Genomic DNA, 18034 nt, shown 5'->3' on the forward strand with positions numbered 1-18034 from the left:
CCTATGGGGTGGGGGCTGTGCTCAGCCACAGGTTGCCAAATGGCACAGAAGCCCCTATTGCATATTACTCCCGAACCATGTCATCAGCTGAAAGGAATTATAGCCAGCTTGATAAGGAAGCCTTGGCTATAGTCTCCGGAGTAAAGAAATTCCATGAATATGTATTTGGTCGTGATTTCGAAATCATCACGGACCATAGACCCTTGCTAGGCCTGTTGGCAGGCGACCGCCCAACGCCCGTGGCACTTTCGCCCAGACTGACCAGATGGACTATCTTCCTAGCGGCGTATTCTTACAAACTACTACACCGGCCAGGGAAGGAATTAGGGCATGCAGACGCCCTGAGCAGATGCCCGTTACCAGAGACTATCGAAGACCCCACTCCGGGGACACCAGTTCTGCTAATTGACTCTTTGGACTCTGGCCCAGTCACATCCAAAGAGGTGGCTCGGGCTTCGTACAAGGACATTACAATAAGGACTGTAATTGGTTGGGTACAAAGAGGTTGGCCCGCTGCGCCGGGCGAGCGTTTTAAAGAATTTGTAAAAAAACGTGGGGAACTCTCAGCTCAAGGGGGGTGCCTGCTATGGGGGGATCGAGTGGTGATCCCGGAGAAATTGAGGGAAAAGGTATTGGAGATCCTTCACGAAGGCCACCCAGGGATCGTGAGAATGAAGGGTCTAGCGAGAAGCTATGTGTGGTGGCCCTTAATGGACACGGAAATTGCTGAAAGGGTAGGGAAATGCCAGGCCTGCCAGGAGTCCAGACCGCTACCCCCAACGGCCCCGATTCGGGAATGGGAGAGACCCCAGGGCCCTTGGTCTAGGATCCATATCGATTTTGCCGGCCCCTTCCACGGCCAAACCTTTCTGGTAGTAGTCGATGCCTACTCCAAATGGCTGGAAATCATTCTCATGAGATCCATGACAGCCGAGGCCGTGATTTCAGTCCTACGGCACCTATTTGTAACCCACGGGTTGCCCGACACTTTAGTCTCCGATAACGGCCCGCAATTCACGGCAACCCAGTTTGAGGGGTACTTGGCAGAGGAGGGCATCCGGCATGTCCTCTCGGCGCCTTTCCACCCTGCGACGAACGGCCTTGCAGAACGTTTCGTTCGGAGCGCAAAGGAAGCATTGTCCAGAATCAGGCCAGGCGATTGGCAAACAAAAATCGATACATTCCTAGCAGTCCAACACAGAACCCCCTGTGTAACAACTGGCCGCAGCCCGGCAGAGCTATTAATGGGTCGGAAGCTTAGGTGCCCACTAGACCGTTTAAACCCAAACTACACACCAGACGGTTACAAAGGGGCACACGGTAAAACAAGAGGGATGGCAGTAGGCGACCTAGTGTGGGCACACAACTACAGCGAGGGCCCGACCTGGTTAGCAGGAAAAATCCTAGAGATAACAGGACCAAAATCATATCTAGTAGAGATAGAGGATGGCCGGGTATGGAAGCGCCACATAGACCAAATAAGGAAACGCATAACCGGTAAATCAGAATCAGACGAAACAGGCCCTGACTATCCAATGTTTGAATCCACAGCTGACTCAAACCCGGGGCAAACGCGGGACTTATCTGAGTTCCAGGAGGTCCAGCGACGCCAACCGGTTCCTCCTGAAGACAGCAGGGACGACTCTGCAAATAATCCAGGGCCGGATGGCCTAGAGGAGGAGCTGAGAGGAACAAACAGTCCCTCCGGTCAGCTCGACTCACTCCCAGAAAATGAATTGCGCAGGTCCGAAAGAGTCAGGAGACGCCCAGTCTACTTGCGTGATTACGTTGAAAAATAAGATGTTAATTCTATGTAAATATTGGTAAAGTGTTCTCTGGGAGGGAAGGAGTGTAATGTATCTTTAAGAGTTTTGGAGGGAAAACTGAGCGGGAAAAAGCACGTTGCTGATTGGATGAAGCCTCTGGCTAAACTGTATATAAAGAGAGGGTTTTCCCAGCCCGAGCCGCTGGGTTCACCATATAGTAAAGAGCTGTTGTCACTATCCTGGTCTCCTGCCTCGTTATTGCCCGAACATAACAGTACCCTAATGGAATGTCTTAAAGGATATAGGATTATCTAGAAGCAAACTGATCTTTCTCTTATGCAATAGTTATCCCTTAGATGTTCTGTTCTGATATTACAATGGATGTATAAAGTGACATAGGGGTCTCTGATGCTCCTGGGCTCTCTGCTCTGATATAACAAGAAAACTGAGTCACTAATACAATAGCAATAGCACTTAGAGTTATAGATCGCTTTACAGTGCTCTTACAGCCCTCTCTAAGTGGTTTACAGAGTCAGCATATGGCCCCCAACAACCTGGGTCCTTATTTTACTGACCTCTGAAGGATGGAAGGCTGAGTCAACCTTGAAGCTGGCAGCCAGTGATCAGCAGAGGTAGCCTGCAGTACTGCACTCAAACCACTGTGCCACTGCGGCTCATAATACAAGTGGTCCTCAGTTCATGACCTTTTGTTCAGCAGCTGTTTGAAGTTACAATGGTACTGAATGTTTACAATCACTCCTTGTACTTATAGCTCTTACAACATTTCCACAATTATGTGATCAAAATTCAAGAGCTTGGCAGCCTGCTATCAGTTATGACTGCAGGTTGCACTTAAAATTCCTCCCCATCTCTCCTTTTATGGCTTTCCTGCACTCTACCCTTGCTGCCCCGACCTTTGCCCTGCAGCCCCACAGCCCTGCACTCTGCCATCCCACCACCCTTCACTGCCCCCAGCTGACTTTTACCATCTGCTTCCCAGTGCTGACAAGGTTTGCCCAGCCTGGCCATTCATGAAGTCCTTCCAAAGCCTTGCAAGGTCCTCCTGAGGTTGCACATGGCCAGCTCATGAAGGGTGGGCACCCCTTCAGCAGCAAGAGGAAGAGGGCAGCAAAAGTCACCTGGGGATGCCATTGGATGGCAGGGGCAATGAAGTACAGGGAGGTGGGTTGCAGACCAGTGTGAGGGGTGACTAAAAGAGCTGAGATAGAGGAGGGAGATAGGAGACTGGGAGGAGTTGAACTGGAGGTGAATGCAACAGGGCAGGAAGACTGTGAGATCCTTGACTAACAATGGTGTGGTTCTGGCCTATTGACCACAACCGAGACCCCTGGAACTGCCATCACTAAGCAGTGTAGTCGTGTGATGTTTCACCCAATGACCACTTCATTTAGTGATAGAAATTCAAGTCCTAATTAGGGCCATTAAAGAAGGACTGTTTGTAATAGATTTGGGAGACTCTTTTAACTTTCTCAGATAAATGAGCTAAATCTGGAGAAATTTACATAACGTTTTATTCAGAAATGAATGAACTTGAATAAAAGGTATAGTGCTTCCTCTTTCCAGATGTGCAGTCCAGAGACGTTCTGGCATGCTGGGCCAACTGAACCTGATCCTTAAATAGGCCTCTTGACTTAGGTGACTTGTAATTCTCTTATTCCCCTTCAGTTCAGATGCTGTGGTGTCTCCAACTACACTGACTGGTTTGAAGTGTACAATACCACACGGGTGCCAGATTCATGCTGCTTGGAATTTAGTGAAAACTGTGGACTTCATTCCCCAGGGACCTGGTGGAAAGCTGTGAGTATTAAATGTAAATCATGACTCAACTAAGAAGACTAGAATTTTTAGAATCTCCCAGTGAAAGAAAAATGTCATTACTTTACCTATTTGCTACATGCTGTTGTGCCCATCTTTAAGGGTGACTAAACATCTATCAGAAAGGCTATTCTGACTCATTCATCCTAATTTGGCATACTTCTCAGACAACCAACCAAGAGGAGAAGAGTCTTAATAAGTAGTTCACCTTTAAGTGTCAGTAGGAGAAGTAAAAACACAGAACTCAAGAACGTGAGTCAAGGCAACTTTTAGTAATCTGAATGCTTGTGAAAAGCACATAAACGGATGTACTTCCAAACCAGGCAGGTAAAAGTAAAATGGGGAGGGCCATTTTTATTAAGTCAAACGTAAACAGACAAATACGCTTGAAAACAGACAAATACGCTTGAAAACATAACCTAGTCCTATACAAATTTGCATACAAATGTAAGACAGAGGAAGCAAGAATATCGTTAGGAGCAAAAGGAATCAAGTAGGGAATAAAAACAGAGCAAGGAGCAAAAAATGATATGGAGGATGGTGCAGGAGTCAAAGGGAGAGAGGAGCAGATAGATTGGAAAAGAAAGCGGGAAAGGAAATTTGAGGGGTGTATATATGAAATGAAGTGGCGGTCCACATTGGAGAGGAGCACAGGGATATGTCAGTGGAAATTCTCAGCCATCCAGGTCGTGGTTGTCCCAAAAGTGCTTTTGTCAAAAGGCAACTGGACTTGGTTTTTTTCCTTGAAGACATTTTACTTCTCATCCAGAAGCTTCTTCAGCTCTGAGCTGAAGAACAGCTGAAGAAGCTTCTTGGATGAGAAGCGAAAAGGGGGAAAAAATGAAGTCCAGTTGCCTTTTGAAAAAAATCACTTTTGGGAGCGCAGGGATAGCATATAAAAATCTTTAGTTTGCCCTTGTGGTCTTTTTTTCTACTTTGTTTTTCCCTAAGTGGCTTCTTTCACTGCATGTATGCTTGCAGACTATTGTCTATGTAGATTCTCAGTCATCCAGGTCATGGTTGTCCCAAAGGTGCTTTTTCAAAAGGAAAAATAAAGTCCAGCTGCCTTTTAAAAAAGCACCTTTGGGACATGAAGATTATTATTTTTCAATTGCTAAAAATACAGATTTCTGCATTTAGTAGAAGGTTGGACCTATATGACCCCTTCTAACCCCGGGATTTTTTGAAACTGCCCCTTTTCTCAGCTCAGTGCCAAGCTGATGTATCAACAGCAAGGTTATTTTGAAATATCTTTGATAAGGGCAAAACGAGAATGCCTGTCTAAATGTTCTATGATCACTGAAAATAAGTTGAATTGCTACGACAACTAGCAGCCATCTTAAATGGTAGTGGCTAATTTATGTAGTGCATAAGAGTAACTCCTTTCAGTTGTTTCTTTCAAAACAATATTTGCTGAATATTGATCATTGTAAAAATTAAAATACTCTTCTTATATAGACTAGAATGTTGAGTACCTACTCCATAAATAATCAATTTTTATTTAGTAATTCACCAGCAAATAAAAGAAGAAAATCTTAATTATTTAGGATAAAAATGACAAAAAATGTTGATGAAGGCCCTTCTAGAGTCATTATGTGACTAAGATATCTGGCTAGTTGGAGCAGATATTCAGTGACTTAGGAAGATGTTTCTAGGTAGAACGCACAAATTGCTTGCAGATTTAAATCAATGGTCTGCTGTTTAAGATCAGATAGTGTATAGTCATAGCCTATGGCTACAGTGATGGCTGGCAATGAAAAGCCATAAAGTTGCAATCTGGCACGTATTGCCTAGCACTAGGAAGACTAAAAGCTATTGGCCAAAATCAGAGGAACCAAGCCAACTGATAAAAGGGATCTTAAGCCAATAGGAGATCATGAATATTTTAAGTAGGTCACCTTTACAACAAATTACCATGTTCCGAACACTGTGAGGTACTTGAAAAACTGATCTCAAGAAGTTGAATGGAACTCCTTAACGAGAAAGGAATGACCTGTAGGGGCCTGACTGGAACTTCAAAAAGGAGCTGGACTCAGATCTTGGCCACAAAGACTTTAATTGCTGCAGGTACTGTATATGCTGAGCTCCTTTGAAGAAGTAGAAAGATGATAAAGCCAATGATGTTTTTTTGTGTGTTTAGGGTAACATAACCAGCAGTAGATTTTCAGTGGCCCATACATAGAAGGAAAAACAATCCTCAGATATTTAAAAGTCTTGACTTGCTCTATTGTTTATTCAGCCATCAGCCATATGATTCCATAAATAAAAAGGCTGCTTTCACTCGAACCAAAAGTTCTGCGAAGGAAGGAATAGCTGTTTTTTTCTTATTATGCTTTTCCTTTTCAGATCCAACACTCTTCAAGTATTGTTTTGGTATAGAGGTTCCTTCCTACTAGTGTGTGGGAGTCAAACTCGCTGCATCAAGTTGCCATCACGTGATATTTCGTGATGTTTTTCCCATTTGCGGAGCAGGGGTGGGCGTGGCTTGCGTGTGACACATCCGGCCCACGGGCTGCCAGTTTGACACCCCTGTAATGAGTCTATGTCTCTGATTAAAAGTTACAGAGAACTGCAGCATTGAGACAGAATCCCATTCTGTGAATTTTAGGATTCAACTTTAGCTTCTCGCAGAATGTGCCCGAGATGAGACCAGGAAACAAGAAAACAAGACTTTACAGTATAAGACAGCACTGCCTGGTTTTGTGTTGTCAGTTTTGGAGATTGCATACACAACATTCAGTCTGCAGTGGTGGCTGAGATCAACTGGCTTGTTGTCACAGCAGACACTGATAATCTCTGGGAAAGCAGCTCTGATGAAATAATAATTTATTTCTAAATTATATTTAGAGGCTTTCTACAGGGGGAAAAAAAGCAGTATCTTTCTCAAGGAACATTCCTGCATTCAGAAAGTACTCTGGAATCCACCCAGGTGTACAAGAAGTTACCAGAGTGTGGATAGAGTATTGGGCTCACAGACTCAAATTCAACCAAACCTTTCTTGAGCATACTCAAAAAGTTATGCTGAAAAATAAGTCCAAGGTGATCTGTCACAGGAATATATCAAAACTAAAAGTAAATCCTACTGTTGATTCAATTGTTATTTTAAAACCTCTTGTCTTTATGAGTCGGGCCTGTAAATCCTCCTCGGAAATTATCAGTGCTAAAAGTTGACATACTGACACTGGGACTAACATGTTAGAACAAATGTAATGTCATCTGGTTACTTTGCGGTTGCGAGAAAGCAAGGTGAAGTATTTGGGTGATGGTTTGTTTAAGCAATAATCGGTCTATAATTGCCTTCTCACATTCCTGCCTAGCATTTCTGTTTAAAGCACTGAGATTTACTATTCGATTTCGAAACACAGCAGTCTGATTTGTGGGGCATACACGAGAAGCATTGTTCTTTTTTTTCTTTTTTTTTTGTTCATGAATCTTGCACAGAGTATCCACTTGATCTTCAGTTGTACAGTTTTTCTAGGCCTTTAAAGTCATATTTCATTGCAAGAAAGTCCCCAGAGATGCTTTTCATCTCTACCGGAAAGCTTAAATTGACACTGCCGATTACCAAGTTTGATATGAGTTGTAGGTTCTCCTTAGGTCATTGGCTTCCTTATAGCATAATGTTGTGGTTTTTTTTTCCTCTAGCCTTGTTACGAAACAGTGAAATTATGGCTTCAGGAGAACCTGTTAGCAGTTGGAATTTTTGGATTGTGTACAGCATTGGTTCAGGTATTTCCTGTGTTTATTTTACCACCGTGAAGGATTTAAATGCATCTCAGTTTATTTTTCAGAAATATAATCTGGTATTAGTAGCAAAGTCCTATAAATCTTTCTCAAAGGGAAATTCCGTTGAACTTATTCATTGATAACTTGGTCTGGCATGGTAGCCTACCTATCAGAACTACAAGAAGATTGATCTAATTAAATATAATTAATGTAGGGTCGGGTCTGCCCAGTTACCATTTTAGAACGGTGGGGAGAGAGAAAAGAGGAGAGAGTAGGAGGTAGGAAAGAGAAGAAGAGGAAGGAAGAGGGGTAGAAGAGGGAGAAGGAAGGTGGAGGGTGGAGGGAGGAGAGGATGTAGATAAAAGAAGGAGAGGAAGGTCTGGAAAGTAGAAGAAGGTAGAAGAGGGAAGAGTGTTAAAAAGGGGGGTGGTGACTGGGCAAGCCCGACTAATTGTATATAACTGTACATTGGATGAGCTGTTTGATATGATTGTAAAAATAAAACTTTTTTATGAAAAAAAAAAGAAGATTGATCTAAAGAAAAAAAATGTATTTATGTTGAATACTATTTTGTTTCCTCCTCCTTATGTGCAACTGTAACCGTGCAAACATCAACAAGTCATGAGTATTCAATAATCCTTCCTTGGTTTAATTAGATATCTGATGATATAAAATAGCAATGGTTTCTACATAAAGTTGGCTAAGCTTAAGTTAATGGGGAATAGTAATTGACTTATTGTACCTTGGCCTAAACTGCAAGAGATCCCTCATAATGAATTTTTATTTGAAAGCAGGGCTGTTCAGTAATTGGCATATTTTTACTTGATCACTTCACTGCCTCTTACACTTTAAATCTTTTCCTCCAATTCTCAGAAAGTTGTTCTGAGATCCTAAGAACCGTATAAAGCTGCTTAAAATTAACAAACAAGAACTGTGATTAAAACCGCTTATATTGTACCGCATTTGAGCCAAAACAGGCAAATATGTTGTTAACTTACAGCCCCAACGATTTAAACTTGTCATCACCATTTAGAATTAATCCTGTAGGGTTGTAGGATTCCCTCCCCCCACTCTCCAAATTAATGTCACAATTTAATACAGAATTAAGGAGGCTAATCCTGTTGAAATCAGTGGATTTAACTGTGCCCAACTCTTCAGAATCAGAGTAGATAAAATACATTTCTACTTTGTAATCCTCTGTTATTTTTATACCTGATTATTTGTCATGGTTTTCCCAGAAAATAGTAGAAAGTGAAAATTAGATACAGTGCTAGCCATTCTCTATTAGAGTTCTGTAACATGCTTCAGAAAATTTCAGTTCCTAGGATTTCTCAGCTAAAGGAGGTACTGTACATCAGGCTTTTGGGAGCATACAGTCTTGGGCAGATTATTTATAGTACTCACACAAGAACAAGCCTATAAAGCAGGGCTGTCAAACTCAAGGCCCGGGGGCTAGATCCGGCCTGTGGGGTGCTTAGATCTGGCCTGTGGGGCTGCCCTGGAAACAGCAAAGAACTGGCCCACGGTGACTGTGCTGGTGAAAACAGAAATCGGGAGGGAGTTCCGTTTTCTCTGCCAGAGGTTTGCAGGAGGCTATGGCAGTTGAAAACGGAGCTCGCAAGGGCTGCACAAAGCCCTCTCGGGCTCTGTTTTCGCTGGCAGAAGGTTGCAGGAGGCCACTGTAGCCAGAAACGGAGCTCGGGAGCCTGTTTTCACTGGCAGAGCGCTCAGGCCACCACAGGCGCCCCAACATGAACTTTGGCCATGCCCATCCTTGCTTCCCGAGGTCAAACACAACCCTGATGCAGTCCTCAATGAAATTGAGTTTGACGCCCCTGCTATAAACCATAATGGACACACCCAAGTATAACTTTGCACAGAGCAGAATAGACAGGCCATGCAGCACAAGTCCTTACTTCTTCTGTACAGGGCAAAAGACTGAGGAAAAAGTTTGGCAAACAGAATATGGAGGGTTCAGATGCCCTTTGGTAATGCCTACAGATGGAATCAACACTTAGCCTAACTGTTGTCCCCCAAATACTGTTTTCCCTGGTCAGAAAGCCCATGAGAAAGCAGAATGCCCAAGCAAAATAATGGCATAGATAGATAAAAATAGATGGCAACTAATCAAGGAGAGAGCCTTCCTGGAATTAAAGAATAATTTCCTGACAGAACAAATGTCTATGGAGATTCTCAATCATCCAGGTCATGGTTGTCCCAAAGTTGCTTTTTCAAAAGACAATGAGACTTTCTTTGTTTTTCCTGAAGATGTTTCACTTCTCATCCAAGAAGCTTCATTCAGTCAGACCTAAAGAAACTTGGTGGATGACAAGTGAAATGTCTTCAAGAAAAAACAAAAAAAAGGCCAGTTGCCTTTAGAAAAAGCACCTTTGGGATGACAGCTAGAAAAATTAATCAATGGAACATCTTGTTTCTTAAATTGTGGGGGCTCCAACACAGAAGAGATTGGACAACCATTTGTCTGAAATGGTATAGGTTTCTTGCCCGAGCAGGGGTTTGGAAAAGAAGACTCCTAAGGTTCCTTCCATCTCTGTTATTCTGTTAGAAAGGAGAGGGGCTTTTGCCCCTCTCCCAAATTATCTAACCTAAAGGGTTTTTTTTCATAATATTGAATAAAGCTATGATTGAGTTATATTCCAGGTTTCTTTCCTCCCTTTTCTTTTTCATTGTGAAGAAATTTCATAACTCTCCTTTGGATTTCCATTAGGTTAGCCCCAAATTGAGCATGCCTTGTTGATTATGCAGAACTGTTTTATGTTAGAATTGGTAAACCTTGGGTGGCATGGGAAATTCATTACTCCTTCTGGATCCATAGTGTGCAACTGTGCTTATCATTAAAGAACAGTGATAAAGTTGCATGCTGTTTAATCCTGACAATGATTTTTGTATCTGCAGATTCTTGGACTGACATTTGCAATGACCATGTATTGTCAGGTTGTCAAGGCAGACACCTACTGTGCATAAAAATCATCTTCAGGGTCCATCAGCCACCTCTCCACAAGACGAAAAGAGAGGACCCTTCATCCTGTTGTCATATTTTTTCTATGTAAAATAAACTGTATAATCCTCTATGGATAAATTGTGGATCACCCTAGTTTTGTCACACCACTCAAACGGTATCATCGTGGAACTCAGACTTGCTCCGACAAAAATTAATTCTTCTCTCTAAAATGGCAAGAAAACAAAGAAAGGAGCTGCTCTCTGTTGCACAGACTGTGGTTTAGTTCGAGGCAGAGTTTAATCTCTGCAGGATGTTGACAAATAGAAATGTTCCCATCTAGCCCTATTTCACCCGTCCTCAAAGTACAGGGGGCTCTTTCTCACGATGACAGAGAGGATGTGGAACAGGCCATTTCCTAGCATTTGGTTTTAGCCAGCTTAGCACCTCGGTCCAGGGGCATGCTTTGGACTCTCAAAATTGTGTCAAGGAATGAGAGGCCTTTGGGGAAAGCGTGAAGAAAGGGTTTCAGATGTCCAATCAGATCTGGCTTGTAAACAGAACTGGAATTCTTACTCTTTAAATCAGTGTAATGACGTTCAAATGTTAATGTCTGAATACATCCACACAGATACACACCGACAATTCTAGCAGCTGCCTACAAAGCACATCAGTCTTCTCTTCCTTTGTATTCCACGGGATCATGGAGTCAAATGGAAAGATCTCTTAGGGAAGAAACTTAGGCTACTGAGAAATAAGTAATTGCATCAAACAGATTTATTCTTCAGCGGATATGTAATCACCTTCCTGTCACTGTCCTCTGGAATTTTTTTAAGTGTCATTCCAGTTTTGGTGTTCCAATATATCCCTTTTTTTTTCTGTTGTTGGCCCCTTTGTCTCTTTGCCTTTTCCTTAATTTGCTATGTCATATTTTTACCTTTAAATAGGATAGATTCACTAGGGGGGGGAAACTTGCTGTAAACATGTTTTGTAGCTGCTTCTTAAAAGAAACAAATTATTCCAAGAAGGAATTGAGATGTTTTAATTGAAGAAATTTCCTACTAACCAAAAAGGTTTTAAACAGACGTTCATTTCCCTTTTTTCTTTTATCTGCTATAATATACACAGAAGAACATGCAGGTAAAGATTTTCAAGCACATTCCCATCACTGCTTACAATCACAGGCTAGTGAAAGGCTAGCATAGATTATCTGCTCTCCGTCTCAACTGTGAAGATTTAGATCAAAATGCTTGATGGATCAGCTATATCTGTCTTGCTGTAACAAATCATATATCAATAAAATGAGTGGATTATCATTGTAGGTGAGCACTAATACGTGTGTTAATACCTGCATGCTGACGATTGATCAGACTTAAAATGCATAGTTGTAAGCCAGTATATATATATATATATATGAATATATGTATACGTATATACCACTAACTGTGGCTATCATAACTGGAATTGTTCTTGATCATGAATATGGTGTTCATGATCTTAACATCCAAGAATTTATAGTCAATGTATATACATTGCTGGTCCACTCAGAGGCCATTTAAAGACAGTTCCCTTCCCTTCTGTTCTGTTCTGCTCAAAAAAATAAAAATAAAAGCAAAGGGACATTAATTCAGCCCTTTCCTTTCTTTCCATCCTTTTACATTCAGTAGATCATTGTTTATTTTTCTAGTAATGGAAGCTAATGAGTCAGGTTGGTGCAGTGGTTAAAGCACCAGGCTAGAAACTAGAAGACAGTGAGTTGTAATCCTGCGCTTTAGAGGCAAAGCCAGCTGGGTAACTTTGGGTCAGTCTCTCTGTCTCAGTCTGAGGAAGTAGGCCATGGCAAACCACTTCTGAATTCTTGTGAAGAAACCTGCAGGGACTCGTCCAGGCAGCCATCATAAGTACCCCCTCCCAAAAAAGGAAGACCAGAATATGCAACCCTGTGTTGAGGCCTGTAGGTTAATACAAGTTATTTTCCCCTTAATATTCATAGCTCTTTGAAGCATATAAGAATGAAAGTTTACAACTGCAAAAAGAGAGTCAACCATATAAAATCAAGACCAACCATATCAGTAACACCCTTAACTAAGGTCTCCCTCTGCGAAACTAAAGTTTCATGATTCCATGCAATGTATGGGTGTGTGTGTGGGGGGGCAATCTTACATCTGACATATATGCTTGATTGCAGACAAAGCAGCCAATGTAGGGTACAGTATTATCCATTTACAGTATAAACTATATAAATAGTTTCAATACAAACGTTTAATACACAAAGAAAAATATGAAATATGGCAATATCTTGACTATGATAGGAAATGTAGAACATTCTAATCTTTTTCTGTAATGAAGCACTACCTCAGGGCTATAATTCAAGGAAGAAGTAGTATAGGTTAGGATTTGACCTTTAGACAGTGGTGGGATTCAGCCAGTTCACACCACTTTGGGAGAACCGGTTGTTAATTTTCTGAGCAGTTTGGCAAACTGGTTGTTGGAAGAAATCATTAGGGCAGAGAACCGGTTGTTAAATAACTTGAATCCCACCACTGCCTTTAGACCAATTGGTGCCCATGCTCTTACAGAAGTGCTCCCCAACCTATTTGACACCAGGGGCTGGTTTTATGGAAGACAATTTTTCCATGGACTTGGGGGCAGGGGGAGGAGCACACAACCTAGATCCCATGCATGCACAGTTTCACTCGCCCACCGCTCACCTCCAGTTGTGCTGTCTGGTGCCTACAGGCCATGGATCAGTACTGGTCTGTAGCTCGGGGATTGGGGACCCCTGCTCCAGAGCAGTGTTTCTCAACCTTGGAATTTCAAGATGTGTGGACTTCAACATTCAGACTTTGCAAGCCAACACGGTTGGCTGAAGAATTCTGGGAGCTAAGTCCACATATCTTAAAGTGGCCAACATTGAGAAACACCGCTCTAGAGTTTATCAATTAACATATTGCCTACCCAAATTCATACATGAGTGAAGAGTTGAAGAGTCCAGCAGTAGCCAGTTATAGCAAATGTGTAGAATTTCCTATTCCACCCTGCAGTTGACGCTTTTGATTCCTCTTGTCCTGTTAAATGTGCATACAATGGACAAGTTTGACTTCAAGCAATAATGTACATGTTATTTTCCAATTATTTTGTGGTTTTGATTCTTTCCCCTATACAGGAATGAAGAGTGACTTTGAAATTCCATTGCTGTTAGTTGTCATTGCTCATTACTTTTGACTGTTTTACAAGCACACCTACTGACAGCTTTTAGATTGCCATCTCTGAAGACCATTATCATAAAATAAGGCAATACAAATAAAACATAGGTTCTAAAAGTAAAATATGAGTTCTAAAAATATTAAAGTACTCCTGAAGATCCCCTTTATACAAATAAAACTGGGTAACTCAGCAGAATTACTCCCAGAAATTAAGTCATAGAAGTGAGCAGGAATCTCAGCAGGAAATGTTGTTGTTGGTCACAAAGTCATGTCCGACCCATCGCAACCCCATGGACAACATTCCTCCAGGCCTTCCTTTTCCTCTACCACAGCAGGGAATAGGTAGGCATTAATCATTTCTTAATACTGATTGAAAAAGAAAGAAACTAATAACAAAGCTCAATAGTTAAACAATAACCTCAAGGGCTTCCTGAATGTTACAGAACAGGGATCTCCAACTTTGGCAACTTTAAGACTTGTGGACTTCAACTCCCAGAATTCCACTTCCAAGACCCCTCTCCCATCCCCACTGAGTCCATGATCATCCAAAAGTCATCTTGGGTTACACCTAAGTCAGGGGTGTCCAAACTTGGCAACTTTAAGACTTGTGGACTTCAACTCCCAGGAATTCTGGGAATTGAAGTCCACAAGTCTTAAAGTTGCCAAGGTTGGAGACCCCTGTTACAGAACAAATAGTAACAAGTATTTCATAGTTTGGAAATCTAGATGAATAGCCTTACTGTCTACTGTGTGTATGCCGGCCATTCATTGCAAAGATGGAGGGCTTGCTGTTTCTGCAACATCACAACAAGATAAGTAGGATTTACACTTGGATCATTGTGTTTAGAAGGCCAAGATCATTCTAAGCTGGGGATTTAATTTTCAGTACCCAAACTGAACCAGCTAGTAATGTTTTCATATTTAACCTTATTATTTATTAAGTTTATAAGCTGCTATAATCACTAATGACATGTGAAAGGCCACTCTTTGATTTCTAAGACTTTATTTCAGGAGATTAATTTTAATGGAAGGACTACTTTCTTGCTGTTATTAGATAATTGGAACCTCTTTTCGGGATACTGTACATCCCCTAAATATCTAGCATCAGATTCTGATATCGCTTCTGCATGCTGGCAATATAAACATTTCAACACCGATTGAGTAACTCTAACCTAAACAACACCATCATGTTAGTAACTTTAAATATCATCATAGGAAGCCTAAATCATCATCACACTATCCAGAGAGGATGCTGTTCTTGATTCACAGGACATTGTCATGACAAAAGGCAGGTGCTGAAAATCTAAGGAACATAGTTGTATAAATGAAATACTGAGACATTTTTCTTTAAAGCTGTTAAAAAAAAAGTGTACAGGACTGAATGCAACATAGAGAGCATTTGAAATGAGAGGAACTAAGACTGTATACCATGGGGAATTACTTGCTTCTCCGAAGCTTCCTCCTTATGCACGTTAGAAAAACCTTGGTGCTAAAGCAAATCATGGCTGCCTGTAACACAGAAACCAAATTTAGGAAACCATCACCAGCCATCAGACTAGGTACCTGTAGCTAACACAACAGGCTACTGTGTACTCATTATGCGTCATTAATTGGTCACTCAAATCCCTGATCAGTGGGGTTTTTTTGGGGGGGGGTTTAGGGCAGAAAATAATTGAGCACGAATAAGCAATTTTTACAAGTCCGATTGAAAGAAGGAAATGCTTGTGATACTAATTTACTAACTCTTTAGTGACATGTATTCCAGGCAGCATTCAAGAAGCCAGTGCAATTCCTTTTCTATATTATAAGCACAAGGCTTTAAATATATAATATGACCAAAGCCATTTAGGATCAGCTGTGGAGCCTGCCCCCTAAAGGTTCAGGTTTGGGTCCAGGGTGCTTAATTTCTGTTTCATGGCCCAAAGACTTCAAGTCAATGCAAATTAAGGATGTGAGTTTACATTTCTGTCTTACTTGCTAGAAATGTGTCTTTTGTCTATTGTGAATATTCCTAAAATGATGTATGCTTTAATATACTGTAAAATAGCTATTGATAGCTACCTAGGTTTGTTACCTATGGGGGGGGGGAGCCTGGGAGAAGGAAGGTTCAGCCCAATAATAGGTTTCTAATCTACAATATGTTTTTCTAGCACATTATGTTAGGATCTCTCTTTCAGTTTGCTGTATTAAAAGGTACATTTTCCACATATGCTATGGAAGAACATGCACCTTAGAAATCAGAACATAAAGACTTCTTTAAAATTGTGCAATGATGTTGCTGATAGCACAAAGTAACTCCCAGGAGTTTCCAGTCAACACAACCACCGACAACGGCATCAGGAGGACACCAGGATTTGGGATCACTAGAGATGGGGCAACTTAATGCTCTGCAGTTATCCTGAACTACAATCTTCATGCAGGTGGACTATGATGGGGTATTGAACTCTCCAGAGATCTGGAAGGCACCCGTTTAACAAAGGATGGATTGGAGTTTCCTAATCATGTACTAAGATTCTATCTAAACAGCACCAGAACAAGAGTGTATAGCAATCCAGGTTGTTGTTTTTTTAAAAGACTACGAATGACATGCAAACTTATTCTCTGTATGTCCTGCGTGAGATCCCATAGATCTCAGTGGAATTTGCTGCCCCAAACTGATGCACAAGACTACAGCCTTCAAATCTTGAAAGCTGTTTTTCCAGATTATGTCAGGCAAACCTGAGTTTGCTACAGTGGATACCCTTGACTAAAGCTCAACTCTAGGTGTGACAAAGCATCCATCCATCCCTGGCTTTAGCCTGTACATTTTTAAACGCATACAAAAAAAAAGCAACAAGAGGAAAACCACAGGGTGAGAGAAAGATGCTGCTCTTTCTTCTTCGGCTGTTTCGTTCCTTTAAAAATTGCCACCCAAATATTTTTCTTCACAGCATTATCCACTATAGTTACCCTACAAAAGACAATCTGTTTAAAATAGAAGCACATTCTGAGACAAGAGCATGAATGGCTTTTCCCATTGCCTGGTCTCCACCACCGCACAAAACTGGTTGCGCCTTCAAATGTTCAACCTCTCAAATCTGAAAATCCAACTAGAAATCCCAGACAAGTTACCTAATTCAAATACAAGTCACATCCAGTTTAGGTCAGAGATTTGCAGTAACCATCTACTCATGGCTATGTATATATTTGCAAATCATTTGGTATTTCTAGATAAGCACATAGAAAATGTATAAAACATAACATGAAGATTTCCCAAAGTTCTAGCAATGATGTGAGAGATTGGAGGTCCTCTGCATCTCCCGTCTACAGTTTTGTAAATGTTGCTCTCCATTTTACAAAATGTTTTTATTATGTGGCTCTACTTCTTTTCATATTCCAGTTTTCATAAAACTACTTTTTTTAATGTTACCTGTTACTATCCATTGTAGTTTTTCTTGGTTCCTTGGGTATTCTTGCAGGAAAAAGGAATGGTATATTTTCATGCACCTCATAGGAAAATAAAGCTATACATTATTTTTTAAAAGCTTATTAAATATTCTTTAAAGTTTACAGCAGATTGTGTTTTGTATTCTTTAATATTTCTGTATACAATAATACTAAATACTCTTACTAAAACACTTGCAAGTTATATTTATGTGGGGGAAATACACAGCACATTTTCTCTATATTCATTATGTTCCTATTTGTGCGATGGTGGCGGGTGCTACAATAATTTAGTATTGTTTTGTACGAAGTCAATTTTTCATTGAAAACAACCTGCTGCAATTCAATTTTATGGCTTAAAAATTACACAACTTGGGTTAATGCACTTACATGAACCTGTAAGAATTTGTTTACACCCTTTGAATAAAATTGGTTTGGAACTTCTCTGGCCCACTCTGGTGCTGGCATTTCTATGGTTGTATGTTTGCTATATTTTAAAGTCCTTCGCAATCAAACATTCGTATGTGTGTGGTTTTAAGAGATGCATCATTGAATAGTTCAGGATCTTAATAAAAATAATACTTACAGTACTTAAAAATATATCATGCCTGGAAGCTACATAAACAAAAAAATATCAATGTAGACATACAAATAAAATGCAACTGTATAGAAAAAGGATATCATATCAAGTATCAATGATGGAATTCTTAGGAACTTCATTGCATTAAAGCAGGGGTGGAGAACCATGGCTCTTCTATGACTTGTGGACTTCAATTCCCAGAATTCCTGGGCCAGTCATGCTCTCCTACCCCTGCATTAAAGTGCAGTAAACAAAAGATACATGGTTGATTATTGAATATATCTTTTTTTTTTTGTTTACTAAATACTGATCCAATAATCCACCAAGTGGGATCCTTAGTTTGTGTGTGCATGTTTATATTAAGAATTTTATATTTTTTATTAAGAATTTTGATTTTAAGGTTGATTAAGCTTACATTAAGTTTGACAAGTTTATTAAATTTAAGTTATGATTAACTTTTTATTTCATTCAAGATTGAGGGCAGACTTACCCTGGCATTTTCAGTTTTGTTAGTCCAAAGTTCTCTAGTAGTTAGACG

The 18034-nt window shown here is 40.7% G+C and overlaps 1 protein-coding gene across 12 annotated transcripts in view; it reads left to right on the forward strand.

Moving 5' to 3' along the window:
* TSPAN4 (tetraspanin 4) overlaps positions 1-17360 on the forward strand; it is an 827759-nt gene extending 810399 nt beyond the window's left edge. For all 12 annotated transcript variants that reach the window (XM_058157452.1, XM_058157443.1, XM_058157461.1 and 9 more), the window contains 3 exons: positions 3453-3584; positions 7248-7331; positions 10245-17360. In XM_058157452.1, coding sequence (XP_058013435.1) covers positions 3453-3584; positions 7248-7331; positions 10245-10313 — 285 coding nt within the window. In that variant the 3' untranslated portion in view covers positions 10314-17360. The remainder of the gene's footprint in view (positions 1-3452; positions 3585-7247; positions 7332-10244) is intronic.
* Positions 17361-18034: the final 674 nt, after the last annotated feature.

The sequence above is a fragment of the Ahaetulla prasina genome, chromosome 1 (assembly GCF_028640845.1).
Source record: "Ahaetulla prasina isolate Xishuangbanna chromosome 1, ASM2864084v1, whole genome shotgun sequence".
Taxonomy (NCBI): domain Eukaryota; kingdom Metazoa; phylum Chordata; class Lepidosauria; order Squamata; family Colubridae; genus Ahaetulla; species Ahaetulla prasina.